Below are 22,567 nucleotides of genomic sequence, written 5' to 3'. Positions count from 1 at the left end.
AAAACCCTTTAGACAGGTAATACAATTTGGGATTAAGAACTACAATGCATTATTTAATAATCTTAAAGACTGTGGACTTGGCGACAATGACAAATTATTCTCACTAGATGTTACCTTGTTATATACGAATGTAAAGGTTGAATACACATTAGATATTATTTGGGATATGTTAAATAAAAACTCGACACCGATTAATTATATGAAGCTACCTATTAAGGAAATTTTTCACTTAATTAAACTGTTAGTTGAGGCCAACTATATTACCTTTCGAGACAAGGTGTTCAAACAAATTTTTGGATTGCCAATGGGTTTGAGCCTGAGCAGCTTAATGTCAGAGATCTATCTCTCAACGATTGAGCAGATACATTTCACACTTTTCGACCCTGTATCACATACTATGGGAGGTATTTAGATAATGCTCTAGTTCTTACTGATAGTACTATTCAAGACATTTTACATTCGTTTAATAATATTCATTCTAGACTCAAATTTACATTGGAAAGGGAGGATACGGATACAAAGTCATTAAACTTTCTAAATTTCACGCTTACTTGGGACTCAAATAAAATCCAATTTAGCATCTATCGAAAACCTACAAACACCGGTATGTTCTACATTTTAATAGTTATCACCCGTTCACCTACAAAAGATCGATTATCTTTAATCAATTTCTAAATGCCTAAAAACATTCAACAACGGAATCTGCTTTGGGCTCAGAAATACAAATATTAACTAGCAGGTTCTTAAACAGGGGTTATCCCCTTGCCACAATAAACCAAATTAGGGTACAGGCTAAGGATAGGATACAAAATACTAAACCAACCAACAATAGTAATATCAAAAAATACTTTATTTTTGTCCCATATGTTGAATAGTGGCACAAACAGCTTAATAGATTCTTTAAAGATACCGAATTTAAAATTGTGGCCAGGCCAATACAAAAATTACACAATATACTGAACAATCGCTCGGTTCTTTCCGCGTTTGCAACACAAATTAATGATCTGGTATACAGCATTTCTTGCGATGAATGCGACTTGTCTTACCAAGGTACGACGCGATTTTCTCTGAATATTCGTGTAAATTAACATGAAGCCTCAGTTCGTGCTTCTCGTTCAACAGCGTCAGAATTAGCCTTTCATGCCATTAACGAAAAACACTTTTTTATTTAACGAGGCCCAAAATACTTAATGTTCAACATAATTATACGCGACTATTAATTGCAGAAACCGTAGAAATTAAATTACACGAGAATTCTGTTAATGTTCGGTGGCCATATTTGATCTCTGATGTGTGGACCTTTACGCGCATGCGCGAAGACAAATAATCACTATTTAAGTTTCAGGTTCAACCCTATTCGGTAATTTTCATTCCTGTGATCACGACATACGGTCGAAAAGCGTTGTCAGCTTCAGGAAGGAAAATCGTTTTGAATATTTTTGTTATATTCTTTTTAATTTTTAATTGCATTAAATTGATTTTTAATTGTGTTAAATTGTTTTTTAATTATTTATTTTTTACTCTAATGTAAGTTTTCTTCGATTTTTTCGTTTTAATTTCTGGAGAGTATCATACGGAAGTGTTCTACGTACTATATTGAGGTAAACTCCTCTGGTAATTGAGGTAAAGTGAGAGCAGGAGTGTATTATAGGCCACATGACTGTGACAAGTACAATAAATAACTGTACAGAGAAAGAGAGTCAGCTAGTAAATATGAATGTCTTATAATGGGGGATTTTAACTTTAAAGATATTGACTGGAATTTGTGGGTTGGCCACTCAGACACTAGCAAGACTTTTGTGGGCTTACTGGATGACTGTTTTCTACAGCAGCACGTTAGAGAGTCAACTAGAGAGAGTAATACTCTCGATATGATTATCAGCAGTGATTCTTCATGCATTAAGAATCTGCAGAAAAAGAACCACTAGATGGCAGTGATCACAGTGTATTGATGCGGGAGTTAAAGACATAACTATCTTCAAGAGTAAAGGGAAGGGTTTTTGCTTTCAGAGAGGAGACTACATTTGTCTCAAGACTATTTTTACATTCTATGCAATGGGAGCAACTAATGTTTTTCATACCAAATAAGAAATACTGTTCGAGGCTTAGACCTAAATGGATATCAGATAATCTAATGAGACACGTGGAAGAGAAGTAAAATGCATGGGATGCATGTAAATTATCAGGTGATAGAGAAGCCTGTGGCAGATATAAACTAGTCTGCAATCAAGTCAAAAAGGAGGTTAGGCAAGCCAAGGCAGATTATGAGAAATATTTGGCAAAGGATGCAAAGAAAAACAGAAAAGACTTCTTTACTCATGTAAACACTATAAGGAAGGGGATGAATCAGATTGGTCCACTTGATATTGATGGTTTAACCCTTTGCAGTCTAGCATTATTCCGGTCCAGAATGAAGAAAAAAAAAAAAAAAAAAAGTACTGAATATGAGCTCTTGAAAAATTATTTATTTTCGAGCTTACATGAGTTTTTTTTATATAAAATTGATTGATAAAACGTTATAAAAATGTTCCAGACATTTTACATATTTATCATTTATATGATTTTAGTGTGTGTGCTATTTTTTGAAAGATTCATGAGGGTGAAAAACCATGTCTCCAGAATACCAAACTTTTCCTTTCTTTCCCCTTCTGCCTTTATAGAAGTGTTTTCATTTAAGCTGAGTTATTGAAATCAAAACCAGTTGAATCATATGGAACAATCAGGAGGTAGATTATTTGAAAGAGTTCTGTTTGCATAATTATTATTTTATTCAAAATTTCTTCAAACAAAGAATTCGTAAAAAAAAAAGCTGGAAATATTCAAGTTCAGTTTTGGAATAGTTGAATTACATTCAACTATTCCACAGTTGACAGGTCTCATCAATTTCTCATCTGTTACAAGATATATCTTTGGGATCAAAAATAACATAACTGTCACTATTGGACAAAAGTAAATCAAATTTATCAATCGCAAAGTTCTAACAATTCCTCAATTTCTTCATCAGAAAGGCCTTTATAAGATGTTGACACCATGACTAACACTTTGTTTCTGGCAGAGAATAAATACAGAGATGCTGTTTGTTTGTTATTTGGTTTTTAGGAGCATTAGCAACTAAGGCCATATTGCTCCAGGGATATGCGGCGGTCATTCCCTGACCTTTCCACATCCTCCGTATTTGGTGGTCACGGGCTCGAACCCCGGTTCGAGCAAAAAGCAAAGGGTTAAGTGGTGATGATCCTGCTCAGTTCTGGCAATTCAGAGGTATTTTGGATCTACATTCGCACATGAGGATTTCTTTAGAGAAGTGGATGCCAGAAGTTTATCAAACTCTAATAGGGAGCTAAATGATTTTAATAACTGAGAGGAAAGAGAAAGAGAAACTGCCAAAGTTAAACATAAAAAAAGCACATGGGGTGGATGGGATCTATCCAATTATATTAAGGGGGGGGGCAGCAGCAAAGGAGATAAGCAAACCCTTAGCCATAATTGTGAGAGCATCTTTGGATTCAGGGGAATTCCCTGTGGACTGGAGATGTGCAAATGTATCCTCAATTCACAAAGGGGGATCAAAGGTTAACAGGAGTAATTTTACAGACCTGCAGGCTTAACTTCTGTTCTAGGAAAAATAATGGAATCATTGGTTCAAGAAATAATGCAGGACCTTCTAGACAGGAGTGCAGTTATACTTCATTCACAGCATGTGTTCATTAAGGGAAGATATTGTCTGTTTGATTGGATACTATGATGCAGTGATAAAGAACTGGATGCAAAAAAACAATTTCAACATTGTATACTTGGATTTCAGGAAAGCTTTTTATCTGTTGCACATAAAATATTGCTGCACAGTATGGCATTATGGGAAAATTACTGCTATGGGTAAAGGGGTAGTTGGGTGGGAGAAGACTGTCATTATCACTGACTGGTTATGGACTAATATTATTAGTGGAGTTCAACAAGGTCTGGTGCTGGGCTCATTGTTCTTTTCTGTATTTATTAATATTGATGCAGGTGTAGTTTGCAGATGATACAAAGGTTGGCAGGGTGGTTAATGACAGTAATGAAGGCATGCTGCTGCTGCAACAAGATCTAAACAAATTAGGCAGATTTGCTGAGAAATGTCAACTGAAGTTCAATTGAAAAATTGTAAGGTTCTGCATATGGGTAGCAGAAATCCCAGATTAATATACTAACTGTGGGTACATTTTTACGTTACTATTAAAACTCAGGTTAGTAAAAAATGAAAATGACCTTGTGCTGTCAGATATGAAGTTTTCTGAGCAGAGGAAAAAGAAAGGCTGCCAAGGCAGCTCCTGGGGTTTTGTCAATGATATACAATAATTTTTTTTTTCTTTCTTAGTTGTTTCTTTCTCATTGTATAAGGCAATGGTCAGGCCATATCTTGAATACTGCATATAGATCTTGAGGCCTCATTTTAGGAAGGATGTAGAGCTCCTGGAATGGGTGGAGAGAGAGAGAGAGAGAGAGAGAGAGAGAGAGAGAGAGAGAGAGAGAGAGAGAGAGAGAGAGCGCGCGCAACAAGATTAATGAAGGGAACAAATGGGTGTTCTTCCCAAGAAAGGCTTCAATTCTTCAAATTACAGCATCTGGAGTTAGAGGTGTTTAATGCTTTGAATGGTTTGAGCAAATTCAATGCTCATGGGATTCTTCCCCTTGGTAAGACTATGGACAAAGGGACATAAATTTAAATTGAGGAACAATGGTTGCAGAATAGATGTGTGGAAGTTTACTATCAGCCAATGAGTGGTTGACTGCTGGAACAAGATTCCATCTGCTGTTGTTGTTGCAGAAGTGCATAGTTTGAATAAATTCAAGGAAGAACTAGACAAACTATTGGAAGAGATGGCTAGATGACATGGAATTTTTTTTTATTTGCTGATTCTGTGTAAGCTTGCTTCTTGAATCATTTGTCACTACTCATATTAATATAATTTCCCTGTTAATTTTATTAAATCACAGTTTAATAAACTTTCTAATTTTATCTTCAAAGATTTTAAATTCAAAACATTTTTAAGTTAATTGGAAGAGGACTGGTTGTAGTCAGTGTATTCTGTACAGATGTATTTACATGGTTGCATGAATTCCACTGAGTAACAGTTTGCACTCTTTATAACTTTAAAAACTTTAAATGGTGGCACTACCAGTCTTTTGTATATCAGAAAAAACAAATTTCTGTTATCATGTTACTTTTATATCTACTGTTTTTGCATTCAAGTTTTAGTTTGTAGTTCATAAATTTTTTCCTCCCTCTTATTTTTAGTTGTTTCATTCACTTCTCGGTAAGGCTTTTATTCCTATATTTTATGAAATCAATATTCTTTATATTATGTGTTATGCACATCTCATGCTTATCAAAATACTTAGTAATATTTTTTTGAACACTAGTGGTTTTTAAAGTCAATACTCTGTAATTTCATCATCTGATTTATGAATTTTACACATTTCTGCTCTTGTTTTAATATCAGTATTATTTTACAATCACTACAAACTGAATGTTCTGGAACAACTTTACTATTTTCATGCTTCTTTTCTTCATAATTTTAAACACATTCAAAATGTGTGGAATGAGGCTAGCAAATGAATGGATGTTATTATTTGAACACGAGTAGGCATTTTATTACTTCAAATATTGGTTGTTTGTGTGTGCATTTTTTTTTTTTTTTTTAATAGGCATAGTTATTATATGTGTTTCATTTGATAAAGTGGATGAAATCATTTCTTACTTGGGCTCCAAAAACTGCTTGAAAACAAGAGTCAGAGTAACAAGGAATCCTGAGCTATTGTCAGTGATAATCCACATTCTGTGGATTATCACTGACAAAGGAATGTGGAACATATTGATGTTCCACATTCCTTTTTCATATTGTTGTATCATATACCTTTTTTGTAGTTCCTTAAGAGTATAATTAATATTAGAAGTGTTTTCACTAAAGCTATAAAACTAAATTTATATATTATGATCACAATTGTATTATGTAACTTGGTAGCATAATATATAATGTAACTTTGTAATGTAATACAGTTAATTTTGCAAAACCTGTGAATAGTGTAGTATTATTGTTGCACTTAAGTATCTCTTAGCTGTTTTACCATAGTATTTGCAAATAAAATTAAATTTAAACAGATATCATGCTTCATACTAAAACAGCAAAGAAAAGAGCTCAAAGATGCAGGAATACTGTGGAATACTCAAGGAATACTCAATACAGGAATACTCAAGAGAACAGTTCTCCTATGAATCATGGCTTTATATTACTAGTTTGCTGTTTTCAGAGCTATCTGGAATTGGATATTACACAGCCAAAGTGGATATCTTTGTGCTCTTGGCAAAAAACATGCACACAAAAGAGTGAGGAAATTAGGTGTGAAATGAGCATCCTGATAGATGTTTTAAAGCGCATCAACAGGGTTTATGCACTTGAAAGAGTTAAAATAGGGGAGCCAAGCAGCTCTCAGCTGCCCACCTCAATGTCAGAGCCTACAATCATGCACCAGACAACACAGTGACAATCCTAATGGCAGAAAGCAGTAGTTCCATCAGGAGGTAGCTATTGTCAGGGAAATATATTGCACAAACGGATAGGTAGAATAGGACCAGAGTATGTCTGCCAAGGGCAAAAGTTAATGATGCTGTCAGGCAGTTATTGTCTTTTAACCCAGCAGTGGTGGGTTCATCTGATAAGTGACACCCCAAAATTAATTTTGGACACTCATTAATCAATTATTAAAAATCAGAAAATTTTCCAGCAACCTAAATATACTCAAAGCGTTTACTTTTTTTTTTGTATAGAAATTGAATCAGAGAACCCAAAACTATAAACAAACACAGTGGCAGGTGACCTGCCACCGTGTTTGCATATAGTTTCAGATTGTTACTAAAATTGTTACATTCAGTAAAATCTTCTACAGTCTTACCTTAGTTGTTTTCAAAAGATATATTATTGTTTCACATAGTAAAGATGGGAACATGAATCCCGATATTTTCTCAAGATGTCCACTACACTGCAGGAAGAAGGTAGTAGGCTGTAGGCAGTTGAAGAGAATAGATGTGTTTTAAGAGTGGCTCCAGCATGATAGCCGAAGGGGATTAATATCAAGATAAATCAAGATACATAGGGACAAATCAATGCATAAGTGGTGAAGTTAGGATTAACCATCAAGAAAGGAATCAGAATAGCAGCAAATAAAATGGCAAAGCCCACTCTGAGGGAAACCAATGGAGAAGGAACACATGATCCAACTCTGCGAATTAAGGAATACCAATTTACGACTTGACAATATCAATGTTAAGAGGGCTAACAAGGTCCTCTGCTAATTAAATAATAACCAATTAAGAGGCACAGTAATTGCTTTATCTGGATGGAGGCAATTGTTGCACAAATATCAAAAACCAAAACATGCAATTATTTGCTTTCTTTCCAGATTTATTGATCTTTGACACTAACATTCAGACTAGGTGTAGATCTATGTTCACACCCATAATGAGAGATATTTCACTCTATTAAAAATACTTCTTTAGACACAGAAGGCAAAATCAGTTTCTCAAGGAATTTCAGGAAAGGAGATCCAATTGAAATTGGTCTCAATTCCTCTATGGCTATACTGACCAGTTTTTTAGGAATAAAAAAAGTAAATTGCAGCCATTATCAACCCACTGCAGGATGGAAGCCTCCTCAACAATTCATGCTGAGGGAAATGGACCATAATCTGCCACGCTGGTCCAGTGCGGGTTGGCAGATCGACCGTATTTAGCAGTCAGGGGCTTGAACCCCGGTCTACTGAAAGAGCGTGTGCCGTTGCACTCCCGCTCCTGACCACTCGGCTACGGAAGCCACACTTTTAGGAATAGCAACCACCTTAAAAACTAACCAATCCTCAGGACAAATACCCGCATTAAGGTGTTCAAATTTTACCTCTCATAATGCACCGAGTTCTAATTTGCAATCGGTACCACCTAGAAAATAATAATACAGTGTACAATGCAACAGGCAGAGCACAAGAGACAACAATTATCACAAATATAACCTAAAAACAGTAGACTTAGAGGCATGAGCTTGAAATTTATCATCAGTCATCTTATGAAATGAAATTTAGTTAGAATTGCCACATCACCCCCGAGTTTATCCTTTCTCTCTGCTCAAAAAACTGTGTATCTGAAAGAGCAAAAATTATGCAGTGATTGATCAGCAGATTACAAAGTTTCTGCAAATAATAGGATATCACATTCCAAATTAGAAGCAATGTCTCAAAAGAACTCAATTTATTTTTCAGAATTCTCACATTCTGATAGAAGAATTGCAGATCAACTGTACGTACAAATCTAATGTACTTTAAGTGGAAAAATGGATGCCTTCAAAAGGCAAAATTTTAGTTTATTCTTCTACTTCTCATCCATCATCATCATCAGCCATTTTCAATCCACTGCAGGATGAAGGCCTCTCCAGCAACTTTCCAGTTCCTTCTGTTTTGAGCACTGGCCATCCATTTACTACCCACAAACTCATGAATTTCATCTATCCATCTCCGCCTTTGTCTTCCAGGTTTTCTTCTAGCTCCTCTTGGATACCATTCTGTTATTTTCTTAGTCCATCTGTCATCATGTCTTCGAGCTATGTGTCCTGCCCAGGACCATTTTAGTTCTTTAGTTTTGATAAGAATGTCCTTTACTTGAGTTTGTTGCCTAATCCATGTGTTTCTCTTCTTATCTAACAGTCTGATTCCCAATATGATTCGTTCCATTCTTCGCTGTGTAGTTCTCAGCTTCTCTTCCATTCTTTTGGTGAGTGCCCAAGTTTCACTTCCATAAGTCATGGTGGGGAGTATACATTGGTTCATTATTTTACGTTTCAGACAAACTGGGATATTGCTCTTCAGTATGTGACTATATTTCCTGAATGCTATCCATCCAAAATTTATTCTTCTCTTGACTTCCAGCCATTTATCATTATTACAGCTAATGACTTGTCCCAGATAAGTATAAGGCATACTTGTTCATCATTACTTCTCATCCACCACTCCTCAAAACTTTTAACCTTTCATAAACAACCAAATGAATTTGAGAAGAACATCTCAAACAGGAATGCTGAGCAGGAATTGCCTATGAGCAGGAATTGCCGCTGGAGACACTTAAAATACGTCTACTCTCTTCAATTGCCTACAGCCTACTACCAACCACTTACTTTGATAGTAGGCTGTAGGCAATTGAAGAGAGTAGACGTATTTTAAGTGGCTCCAGAGTGATAACCGAAGGGGATTAATATCAGGTGTCTTGCAGACAAAAAATTTTGTTTCTGTAATTTTTAAATCTATTTTAACTTCACTAGTAAATAAAGTTTTGGTGTACAATTTAATTTTTGTATTACTCTTAATTTAAATTCTGTTATGTATTGTAAATATAAATTTTGCAATCTTTCTTAAGTTCACATTTTACCTAAATAATGGTTTATACAAGATCCATTTACAATACAAAGTCCAAGTCTGTGACTCAGATAGAAATGCCTGTGGGCATTTGCAGTGTAAGTTACTAGTCTGTCAATTGAAGGCTTGTGGCATGTATTCTAAGGTTGGTCTAATAGATAAACCAAGCTCAACTGATGATTTTTTGTTTTGCACCTGATGTAAGGAGTGTACTGATTGCAAATTAGAACTCAGTGCATTATGAGAAGTTGAGCCACTGAAGAAATGGATGCTTGCCCTAGAAACTAATGCAACTGGCACTTTGTTAGGGACTCAAGTATCTCATAACCTGCCAAGTGATGTACCCCTGATTCAAGTCCAGGAAAAAAAAAAGTCAATTGCATACTGCTCTGACTGAAGGAGATTTACTTTTATTGGGGTACTCTATTGTCAGGGAAATGGGTAACATTTTTTGTAATTAAGATAGGTGGACCAAAGGCAGGGTGTGTTTGCCGGGAGCAGAAATTGATGATAGTCAGATTTTAAGGCGAGTAAAGAGAGCATTATTATTCACTTGGGGAAAACAATATTAAACAAACATGACCTGACCATCTGTTAGATAAATATAGGACCATGCTGAAAAAAAAAATGCTGCGAGTTAGGTCAGAATGTGTCTGTAATTCTGCCCAGACATGATAGTAGGGTTATATGCTGAAAGCCTTCTGGATTAACTCAAGGCCTGAGGGAATGTGCAAGGAACTGGGGGAAGGGGGTTTTATCAGCATGGCCTGCACTTGTAGGTGGAAGGAATATATTTTGTATAAACAGTATTCATTTGAAAAAAGGGGTGCAAGGATTTTTGCCAATATCAATCATTCAGGATACATTAAAGGTTCAGGGGAAACTGCTAGTTAGGGGGAGAAGGGTAATATAGATCCATGTTTACCTCATGACATGGGCAGATTGTTTGAGGTGAGTGCAAGAATTGTTTGCACTCACCTCAAGAATTCTTGTTTGTTGCTGAATGTTTCAAATGAGCAGAATGGTAAAGCTAGGGTAGTTAACTATAGAAGAATACTTAGTCTTAACTATGTCTACAGTAATATCAGGAGCGTTGTCAACAAAATTGGTGATTTCAAACTCCTGGTTAGGACAACTAGTGCTCACATAATAGGGCTAACAAATGTGGTGCCAACTGGAAATTAGGGATGAGAAATTCCATTATGATAAGTATAATGTATTTATAAAAGCTGGGAAAAACAGAAGAGGCAGTAGGTCATATCAGAAGCAGCCTGGGTATGACGAGTTGGGTTGAGTTGGAAGGTATTTCTGCCACCAGTCTGTGTGGTGTGAGTTAGTTGGAAGCAAAGGTGTAATGAGAGTGGGAGTAATCTACAGACCAGAAGATGGTGAAGGGCAAGAGTTTCTACATGCAGATGGAATGGGCATGTAAGTGTGAATGTCTTATTATGGGTGACTTCAATCTGCCCCAGACTGATTGGAATAAATGGGAGGAAAACAAAATTTTTAAATAAACTAGATTATTATTTGTACCAATGTTAGAGAAATTACTAGTGCTGAGAATATTCTTGGTCTCACCATTATTCATGAAACAGATGACATCACAGAGCTTAAAATACAGGAACCGGTAGTTATCACACAGTCGTTAGTTGGAAGTTAAAGAAAGATATTGCAGTAGTTAGAAGGTAAAGGAATGGGGTTTACTTTTAGAAGAGGAGACTATGACAGTTTAAGGGACTACATGGCATCTATTAATTGGGTAGACTGCAGAGGGAGGGCAAATACATTTGAATTATGGAACGCCTTAAAAGAAAGAATCACAGAAGCCACAAATGCATATATTCCGTAACAAAATATTGCACGAGGAGCATGCCAAAATGGATGAATAAGGAACTGACTGGCCTAACAGAGCAGAAAAAGATACATGGAAAAGTTAAGAAATGATGAAAAGTGCTAAAGCCCACAACGGGTACAATTTGATCTGTAATAATACCACAGATAAGGTTAGGAAAGCCGAGGCTGTGTATGAGAAAACATTGGCTAAAAGACCAAAGAATGGGGACAAGGATTTTTCATGTATGTGATTACAAAGAAGAATAAAACAAATCACGAGACCCTTGTGTATTAGGTATGGGAAAGTTGTAGATACACCAACTGGCTTCTTGGTGAACTGAATAGGTACACTGCATCTGTCTTTACCAACGAAAGACCCTTCTTGCTGAGAAGAAGTTATGTGAGTGAGTCTAAGCCATACGAAATGAGTGATTTTGAAATTACAGATGACATTATACCACTGTGCTGAAATCTTTGAGCAAATTCTTAAGACAGGATTGAGGAATAAAATAGAAGAGAGAATGAGGTAAGAATAGTATGGATTTGTTACAAGAGGAAAGTCAATGATTGACTTTATATTTGCCAGAAAGACACTGAGAGTTTGCCGAGAGCCTTTTTCTGGTATTTTTAGACCTTGAAAAAGCATATGATAGTGTGCAAAGAGAAAAGTGTGGGTAAGTTTGGAGAAAATGGTAATAGATAGGGAGGAGGTAGGAGGTAGTGTTGATTAAAAATATGTGTAAAGTGTGAAAGTTGTCAGAGGACAAAATTTGGGGATTCAGATTGGTTTTCAGTGTCCATCCAATGAACTTCGACAGGGTAGTATATTGTTACCACTACTTTTTATTATTCCGCCACTGCAAGGATACTGTCCTTGCAGTGGTGGAAGATAAAAAAATGTGGAACAGCAGTATTTGCAGATGATGATGTCCTTTGAGCAAACAAGGAGAAAGAACATCAAGAGAAACTAACACAATGGGAAAGAGTAGTTAGTGGGTATGGTTTAAAGATAAGTGGCTAGAAAAGCAAAGTGATGGCGGTGGATAGAGAGGGAGAGGTAAGTGTAAAAGGTGTGAATTTTGGGGAAGGAAATGTTGGATAATTTTAAGTGCTTAAGGATTAACAAAAGATGGCAGCCTAGATATGAAAATAACTAGGAGAACAGCAGCTAGTCAGAGTTTCTTCTATAATGTTAATAGCCTGTTATGAGCTAGGGAAGTTCCAATGAAGTGTAAAAAGTTGATAAATAGGGCATATTTGGTCCTTATATTGACTTATGCCAGTGGTGTGCAACTTATTTTGCTAGCAAACCCCTTTATTAGATATAAAATTGATGTGACACCTCAGTGAAAACCCCGAGGGAGGATGACCAGATTTTTAGAGAAGAAAAATAGCATTTTATAAATTATGTAGCAGAAATTTTTATTTGAGTACCGAGAAAGGAATAAAAAAAAAAAAATAAATAAATAAAATTGTTTCCTTTTTAATTGAATACAGCAAAAACAACAAATCAAATTCTTATTCTTCAATTAAAATTACAAAACAATAAAAAATTAATTACAAAACAAAATGATTAATGAGAAGGATGGACCTGGATAGCCGATAATATTTGGCTCAATATTTGAAATTGCTAATCTCATGTCGTCTCTTCTGGATTAGTTTGGACTGCTGTTTTGTTTTTATAGCTGTTAATTTTGAGAAACAAACATCACGTAAATATGTAGACCTGAAAGTTAGTTAGTTTTCTTTGTATCGCCATTTTCGATAATTCTGGATACTTGTCTCGAAGAAAGAGTCAAAATTTTTCACCAGTAATCTTGAAACAAGCACATAATGCTTCGTCAGACGACAGGTTGATAAGATTTTCCTTTTGTTGAATGGTAATTTTGGGACACGAAGAAATTTCAAAAGCAAAAGGATCATGAATTCAATACAACTTTTTTTCTGGAGATACATTAAATCGTTTGGAAAAATTCTTAATTAGCATAGGCACATGATGCAAGAGAGCAAGCTTATATAGCATCAGCCAAAGAAAAACACCCCAAATTTTCTAATTTCACCCATCCACTAACTCCAGATGTTTGTCTATTTCTGCCCTGAATCTATTTAAGCTATCAACTTCTACAACGACAGATGGAAGTTTCTTCCAGCAATCAACCACATGCTGGCTAAAGGCAAACTTCCGCACATCTATCCTACAACTCCTTCCTCAATTTGAATTTATGCCTTCTCAGGTGATTATTCTGAGCCAGACGAATCCCATCAGCATTGAGCATGCTCAAACCATTCAAGGCTTTATATACTTCAATCAGATCGCGTCGCAGGTGCCTAGTCTCCAGACACTGTAATTTGCAAAACTTAAGCCTTTCTTCATAAGAGCAACCCTTTGTTCCATTCACTAATCTTGTTACCCTTCTCAGCACTTGCTCCAGCAGCTCTACATCCTTCCTAAAATGAGGCCTCCAGACCTGTATACAGTACTCAAGGTGTGGCCTGACCATTGCCTTATACAAGGGGATAATCACCTCCTTATCCCTGCAAGAAAAATTCCTGTATATTATTGACAAGACACCAAGAGCTACTCTTGCAGACTGTCTGCACTGCTCAGAAAACATATCTGCCTGCACAATTACCCCCTGGTCCTTTTCATTCTCTACCACTGTCAGTGTATTATCACACAGTTGACACATTACTCTGGGGTTACTGCTTCCCATATGCAATACTTTACACATTTGCCAAAAATTTTAAACTTCAGTTGCCACCTCTCAGCCCATCTGCTGAACTTTTCTAGATCCTGTTGCAGCAGCATACTGTCATTAGTGTCATTAACAACCCTGCCAACCTTAGTATCGTCTGAAAACTTGGACATAATAAATACAGAAAGCAACAATGGCCCCAACACCGAACCCTGAGTGACTCCACTAATAACATTAGTCCATGAAGAGCAGTGTCCGTTGATTACCACACTCTATCTTCTCCCACTCAACCATCCCTTTATCCATTTTGTCCTTGATGCCATACTGCTCCAATTTTTGCAGCAGTCTTCCATGTGCAACAGTATCAAAAGCCTTTCTAAGATTTCTAAGATCCAAATATATGATATTAAAGTTATTCCCTGCATCCGGTTCCTTTGTGACCACATCATAGTATCCAATCTAATTGCGCAGACAAGACTTCCCCTTAACAAAACCATGCTGTATCCAAGCTATAAATGAAGTCTTGTCTAGATGATCCTGCAGTGCTTCTTTAACCAGTGCCTCCATTAATTTCCCTGGAACAGAAGTTAAACTAACAGGTCTGTAATTACTTGTGCCACCCTTGTTAGGTGGGTGGCAGTGATAGCCCTATATTGTAAAATGTCAATATTATTGTTATTAACAAAATCAGAAAAACATGGGAACATTTCAGTATTATTAGGCTCAAATTAAGTTTTCCAAAGATTAAGTTCCTTTTTGAAAGCTTCTGTTTTATCACTGATTATTATTATATTTGTTTCCTGTCCTTGAAGACTTGCATTTAAATCATTAAGTTTTTCAAATATATCAACAAGGTAACTAAAGTTTTCCAAGTCATTTTTGATTTGTAAACAATTGAGCAAGGTTCTGATCTGTATCTGATAAAATCAATCAAACTTCATGTTTGAGGCCAAAAAGACATCACAACACTTTACCAATGGACAACTACCTCACTTTCGTATATAAAAGAAGTGTTACATAAGCGGATCCCATTTCATTACAAAGTATAGTGAAAAGTCTGCTGTTTAAACTTCTACTTTTAATAAAGTAGATCACACATTGCATCTTTCAGCACTTTGTAGAAATCAGTTTGCATTTCCTTCGCTACTAATGCTTCCCTATGTATAATGCCACGATTAAAAAGTATATTTGGGGCAATTTCCTTTACTTTGCCTTTTAAACCTTTATTTTCTCCTATTAATGCAGCCGCACCATCAGTACAAATTGTAACACAGTTGTTCCATATTAGATTATTTGTTTGGAAGAAAATATTTATAACATGAAAAATCTTCTCACCCGTTGTTCTTCCTTTCAAAGCTTTGCAAAATAAGTCGAGCAAGGTTTGAAATATCTGTGGATTCATCTAACTGTATTGTAAAAATTGGACTTTCAATCAATTTAATAATTTAAATTTTATGTTGTCGGCGATAACTGCAATATGCCATGAGACTGTCTCTGGATAGAGGAATGGTTTTTACTGCAGCAGAGAGAATTCACCGAATTGCAAAGTAGAATACAGCTTGCTTGCAACACACTTATTATATATATTTACTGCTACTGCACATTTGCACCTATGGCCTTTAAGCAATACAATACAAGCAATTTGAGAATTTGTGCTGTAGGAAGCACAAATTAAGAGCTAAAGGGGGTTACCGTAAAGGTATTGAGTAGTACTGAGAAGTCGCACTAGTCAGCTGCTTTTTGTGCATCCATAGCTAGGCAAATTAAGGCGTATTCCTGACACAGTAGGCAGTAGGGTTCATTCATATCTCGGACTTAGAGTAGTATGGATTCTACAGTTACAGTATTGAAAAAGTAATTTTAACACCAGGTTTTTAGCTTTAACGTACACAAAGAATAAATTTATTTAAAAATTTTCCCGACCCCTTTAATTTATCCCGTGACCCCTCTGGGGGGGTCGCACCCCACAGTATGCTCACCACTGAACTATGCTGTTAAGATGTGGAGGATGAATAAAAAGGATCCTAGCAGAGTGCAAACAATGGACATGAAGGTGCTAAGGACTAAAACTAGAAGAGATAAAATAAAAAAAAAAAAAAAAAAAATACTGATATAAGAATGAATTTGGGAATAGAAAGCCAAACCATTGCAAATGTAATGATTACATCACATTTGCAATGGTTTGGACACATGAAGAGAATGAACTTGGACAGATTACCAAGAAGAATGTTTGAGATGAAAATGGACAAGAAGAGGCAGAGAGGAAGACTCAAGAAGATATCAGATGGGAGAGAATGATAGAAGGCAGAAAAAGATGGAAGGCTTTGACTCACCTGACCCAACCTTAGACTGAAACAGTGATGAAGATGATTGTTTTTTAGGAAACCTTGAGCTTAAAGGCAAGTAAGGCTTTTGGAGTTGATGGCATATATCCAATAATTCTGAGGGAGGCAGACAAAGAGTGTATCAAACCACTGAGGTTAATCATGAGGGCATCTTTGGACTCAGGAAAGATTCCTTTCGATTGGAGAAGTGCCAATGTATCGCCAATACATAACGGCAATTCTAAGAGTGAAGTCATTAACTGCAGACCAGTTAGTCAATCTTAGAGGCAATGATTAAGAGTGCAATCCAGGAACATTTGAAAGAAACAGCATTCTGAAGGACACACAACCTGGTTTGTTAAGGGAAAATTGTGTTTAACTAGCCTAATACGCTATTTTTATACAGTTACTTATGTGCTGAATGTAGGGAACAATTTTTACATAGTTTATTTGGATTTAAGAAAAGCATTTTACTCAGTCTCTCACGAGAGTTATTGTATAAGCTGAACATCAGGAGTACTGGAAGATTATAAAATGGATTGCAGAGTAGCTGCAAGGGAGAAGGGTGTGATTAATAGATATTCTTCAGATTGGTGTAATGTCAGAAGTGAGTCCCTAAAGGATTGCTTCTTGGACCACTGTTGTTTCTCATTTTCATAAATGACATTAACGAAGGGATAAAGGGCACGATATGTCAAATTTGCAAATAACAAAGATTTCTCAATCTTTATATCATTTCAACTAATCATTAATGACTCTCTCGAGTCGTTAATGCTTAGTTCTAAACAGTGCTCCTTCAAGATGACTTCAGCATGCTTCAAGAATATTCAGAAAAGTGGGGCTATGTTTTAATGCAGCAAAATGCAAGGTCTTACACTTTGGAAATATCAACCCCCAAAATAAATTATAGTTGGTGGGGTTGATTTAAAAACAGTAGAGAAAGAAAGGGATATCGGAGTTATGATATGGATAGATATGAAGTTTTCTGAGCAGTGTAAACAGGCGGCTAGGAAATGACCTAGGTGTTCTATCAATGATTTATCAAACATCATTCTGTAGAGATGGGGAGTTCATAATCCCATTGTATAATGCAATTGTAAGATGCATTTGGAGCACTGTGTCCAGGTGTGGTAACCCCCAGAGACGGACTGGCCATAAGACTTATTGGAGAAATAAACACTAGTATGATGCCACTACAAGTTTTCCCCAGTAAGAATTTTTGATCCAGTCCACAACTGGTGACCTCATCTGTAAAATGACATCAAGCTTCGTGAAAGGGTCCAAAGATGGGCAACATGCATGGTGAGATTGACAAAAGGGCAATTGTACAAGGAAACCTGACTGTGTGGACTACAGAGCTTGGCAACCAAGCACCTTAAGAATGGACCTGCAGGTTCATTCTTAAGGTGCTTGGATTGAAAAGCAACAAAATTGTGTGAAAGGCACCAAAAAAAGTGTTATGCAATAACAGATAGTCATATGCTACGTAAACTGCAAGCCACAGCACTGCTGATTACACGTGTGTTTTAAATTTTAATCTAAACTCACAAGTCTCAATGATATTAGAATATGTTTGTGCTGTCAAAGATAGACCGAACCTGATAATTTCATGTCCCAGTAATGCTGGATATTGCCTGCTTTTCACACTTCCAACTACAATTTGAAATTAGGAATAGTTTACATTAAAATTGATGAAAAAATATTTTAAATTCATATGTACTTACATTTTGTTAAAACGTTAACTGTGTAATAAATATTTATCTAATAATTTTTTTTTTACATTCTTTGATCACTTTTTGCTTCAGAGGTATAAAGCAGCACATTCAGTACTTTTTCTTCCACACCACCAATGTTGGTTGGGAAAGGAAATGTTTGCTTTCATGTAAATTTATCCATAAATTGTTGAAAACATTAGTCTCACTTCCCAAACTATTTTTAATCAATTCTACATTATGTATATTAAACAATAACATAATTACTATTTCAAAATATTAGAAATCATACTTTGCATGAGGATTTATAAATGCCATATGGAGAGCCTGGAGCTTTTTCAAAGTATCTTGATTCACTAAATCTGGTTTCATATGAGCACCTAAAATTTTAAAATTATTCTTATAAAAATAATGAATATTTTATGCAGTAAAAGCACAATTAAAACATAGGTTTATCACAATTAAAATTTATTACTAAGATAAAAATTTAAAAGGAGTTATAAATATTGCAGAAGGTTGTTGTTGTTTTTTGGTTTTTAGGAGCATTAGCAACTAAGGCCATATTGCTCCGGGAATATGCAGTGGTCATTCCCTGACCTTTCCGCATCCTCCGTATTTGATGGTGACGGGCTCGAACCCCGGTCTAATCAAGCAGCGTGTGCTACGCACTGCTGCTCCTTCCCACCTGGCTACGGAGACGCCATTGCAGAAGGTTAATGGAAAGCAAAATATAATAATCCTTATAAACTATCTTGTTAAACTACATAACCATTCAATGGGTGTACAAGTAAACCCCCCCCCCCCGCTATTCGCAGTCGCTGATTTAATATAAAATGAAACCTAAAAAAATGTGAATTTTAAAGTGCCGTGAAAATTTTCCACCATAAAAAAACATGGGCATGGCAAAAATTATCTTTCCCAGTCAAAACAGCGCTCAGTGGGTGGGGGTGGAGGGGAAGAGGGGTGACAAAATTGCGGCATGGATGTTTCTCGTTAATCCTTGTTCAGTATGTGTTATGCGCTTGTCATGGAAAGTTTCGTCGTTTGCTTTTAATTTATATGCTTATAAATTTATCAATTTATTAATTGATATGCTTACAAAAGTAATAAATCTACCGTTTTGCAGTGTAAAATAGGCTTTTTTGAGTGTGTTAATGGAAGAAAGTGACTTTGTGGACAAGTTCTTCCTAACCCGTACAAAATATGGCTACAAATAACAAGGGAAATGTGAAAAGATCAAAGAAGGTGATGACATTAGCGAATAAAATTGAGTTATTAGATAAAATTTCTAATGGTGAAAGTGTCTCCTCAGTGGCAAAACATTATAAAATCAATGAGTCAACGGTACAATCAATCAAGAAATCGGAAGAAAAAAAATCTACCGTAGTGTCCGTGAAAACACGCTAACTGCTTCAAAAATTTGCTCTGTAATTCGTGATGTTAAATTAAAAAAGACTTTAAATCTGTGGATAGAAGACCGAACTCAAAATAAAATTCCGTTAAGTTCACTCATCATTCGTGAAAAGGCAAAACTCCTTTATCAACACTTTAGCGAAACTGGTGATAGCACTGGTGGGATAAGTTTTTTAGCTAGCAAAGATGCTGGTTTGAATGATTTGTTTGAAATTTCTAATAAATATTACATTTAATATTAAAAGTCTGCAAACTTGGACATTAATAAATACAGAAAACAACAATGGCCCCAACACTGAACCCCGAGTGACTCCACTAATAACATTAGTTCACGAAGAGCAGTGTCCGTTGATTACCACACTCTATCTTCTCCCACTCAACCATCCCTTTATCCATAGCAGCAATTTGCCTCTAATTGCACACTTATTTTCGATGCCATATGCACTTCAGATTTAGTGTTTTCACTATGTGCTGTCTATGTACAGAATCATATTATGAAGGTACATATAATACATACATAGACAAAATTTTAAACTAGTTTTTCTTATATATTTCATACTTTGGAACGGAACCCCTTTATTACTATGGGAGCCATAATCAGTATTTGCATTTTCGGTATTCGTGCCATTTCTCAGGAACGTAACCCCCGCGAATAGCGCGGGTTTACTGTACTGTCTGCACACTAATTTTTGTTTCTTTTTTTCGGGCTTGTCACTATCAGGAATGAAGAGGTCCTCAGAGTAGCAGAGGAAAATGAACAATCAAGAAAATCATAATAGAGTTGCAGAAAAAAAAAAAACTGTTTCCAGGAGGAACCAAATACAAGCTGTTGTCACTTACATTGCTGATAGAAAAAGAACTAAGCTAGTGCATGTGAAAAAATAGTGACCTCAAGTGGAGAAAGGAGACTTTTATTTGAAAACAGTAAATTAATGCAGAATATACCCAAAATAGATATAGCCCATATTTACATTAATTTAGTGTTTTCAAACACTGCTTGCAGAATATATCACACAATGGATATGAATACAGCCTACATTAATTTACTGTTTTCAGAGGTCTCCTTTTCTTCACCGAGGCCATTCTGCCATCTATTAGTTCTTTATTTTTTCTTTCAGCATTTTTTAATCCAGTTCTCTGCTGGGTCATCAATAAGCTGTGTCTCCAATAATGATATTCTTATTTGACATCTGTTTGGTCTAACATTTATAAATAAATGTTACGACAAAATTCAAAATCTTAATCAACATTAAGTGCATCAGCATATATGCATAAGCACCTATTGTTATCACTACATTAGTCTGTTCATTGGATGGTTTTTCCACATGTAACAACTCGACTCCCAGTGGATGGATTTTCATAAAATTTTATATTTGGTTCATATAAGAAGATCTGTGGACTCCACACATCCCAAATTTCATTATAATTGTGCAAACAGAAATGTGGCAATTATTATTTCTCTTGTCAAACAATTTGTATGGAAAAAAGTTTACAGATTAAATGTAGTGTAGTATTGTTATCTTTAGGCAGCCCGTGCACTTCTCGTGTACTGTTAAGTAAGACGTGAATGTGGTGTTGCTTGTGAAGAGATATAGAGAGAAAGAAAAGAGACCTAAAAGCACATGAGAAAAGTGCAATAAATATTATCCGATTATAATTGTACTAAATGTAAAGAACGTAAACCTATAGAATTTTAGTAAGTGTTCAATAAAGTTATAATCTTTTAATTGATATGAAGATAACAACTATATTTACTTTTCACTTTCACAGAAAAAGAAAAAAAAAAAAAAATAGAATGAGCAGAATACAATGCATGCATTGCCTATCTTTTAATGGAAGTATGTTATCAGATGTTTGGATATTACTTAATAAGAAAATTTTCAATCAGTATCACACTTTCAGTGTACATTTCTTTGTCCCTGGGAAACTTATCACATCAATTACGCCCACCCCTGTCCTCACAACCACAAAAATCTATTCATATAAATGAAAGTATATTTTGTGTATTCTCACTGATGATTGTAGAGGATCTTCATCAACTTGCTGCTGCTCACTCACACTTTCTTTCTTCCATTATAACAGGTGACAAATGTGGATGTATGGCTATGATCCAAAAACAAAGGCCCAGTCCTCTCAATAGACTCTGTTTTATCCAAGTCCCCCAAAAAGGAAAACAATTTTGATCAAATGCAAAACTCATGCTAATTGCATTTTTTTTTTTTTTTTTTATTAATCACAGAGTCTGTCGAAGTCTGCTGATGATTTGAATGCTTTAAAAAGACAAACCATGATGATGGTTAAAAACAACTTTGATCAGTTTCAATATATGGTCTGCACACGGTTCAACACAAAAAAGATTTAGGTGTTATGATTTAATTTCATATGAAATTTTCAATCCAGTATACACAGGAGGCTAGAAAAGCATGTTGACCCCTGCTCCCCCACACTGACCCTGAAGAAAATGCCAGACTTCTGAACAAGACCATCCAGTGAGATTGAGATGTGGTCATCCTGAGAGGGAGGCAAATTAGAAATGCAGCTCCCCGGTGGTGTGCAGAACTAAGCTAGCTTAGGAAGGCTGTTAATGTGGCAAACCAAGAAATGCATTCAGTGAGCTCGGGCTTCTCTTCCCCTGGCTGATGTGGATGCGGCAAGAAGCTTATAGCCCTTAGAACAATTATACTGCTTTTATTAGGTGTAAGAAAAAGTCCTCTTGGCAAAATTTGGTTTCAATAACTGGAAATTCAAACCTCTTGTATATTGCATTGTTGCAAACAAACTCAAGGGGGAAATACCAACTCAAACATTCACTCCAAATGGAAACGATGCAGACCTGAGAGAAATCAATGTCCTAATCGCTACAAATAATCAACCAACCTCAGCCATCCAAGCACTAATATGCCAGAGTAATGAAAAGCACCAGACAGATGACCTACAACCCTTTAAAATGGAAGAACTTAACACAGCCATTGAGAAGATGAAGGACAACAAGGCTCTGGAACCAGACCTTCTGGAAGGTCTGGTTCCAGAGTTGATATTGTTAATATATTTGTCTCCCTATATCCCCAAACACCTCCTTGCAGTTTTCAACGATTGTCTCTTCACTAGCTCTTTCTCCAACTTATGGAAGTCGGCAAACCCAAAATTTGAAAAG

General features: G+C 35.9%; 1 protein-coding gene across 1 annotated transcript in view; it reads right to left on the bottom strand.

Moving 5' to 3' along the window:
• LOC150085758 (uncharacterized) overlaps window positions 1–22,567 on the bottom strand; it is a 321,980-nt gene that overhangs the window by 35,585 nt on the left and 263,828 nt on the right. Inside the window, exon 8 of the mRNA XM_090374684.1 lies at window positions 18,293–18,380. Coding sequence (XP_090230810.1) covers window positions 18,293–18,380 — 88 coding nt within the window. The remainder of the gene's footprint in view (window positions 1–18,292; window positions 18,381–22,567) is intronic.

Source organism: Mastigoproctus giganteus, chromosome 5, assembly GCF_048544385.1.
Source record: "Mastigoproctus giganteus isolate SK-2022 chromosome 5, ASM4854438v1, whole genome shotgun sequence".
Classification (NCBI taxonomy): Eukaryota; Metazoa; Arthropoda; class Arachnida; order Uropygi; family Thelyphonidae; genus Mastigoproctus; species Mastigoproctus giganteus.
This window is presented reverse-complemented; position numbering and strand designations above follow the sequence as displayed.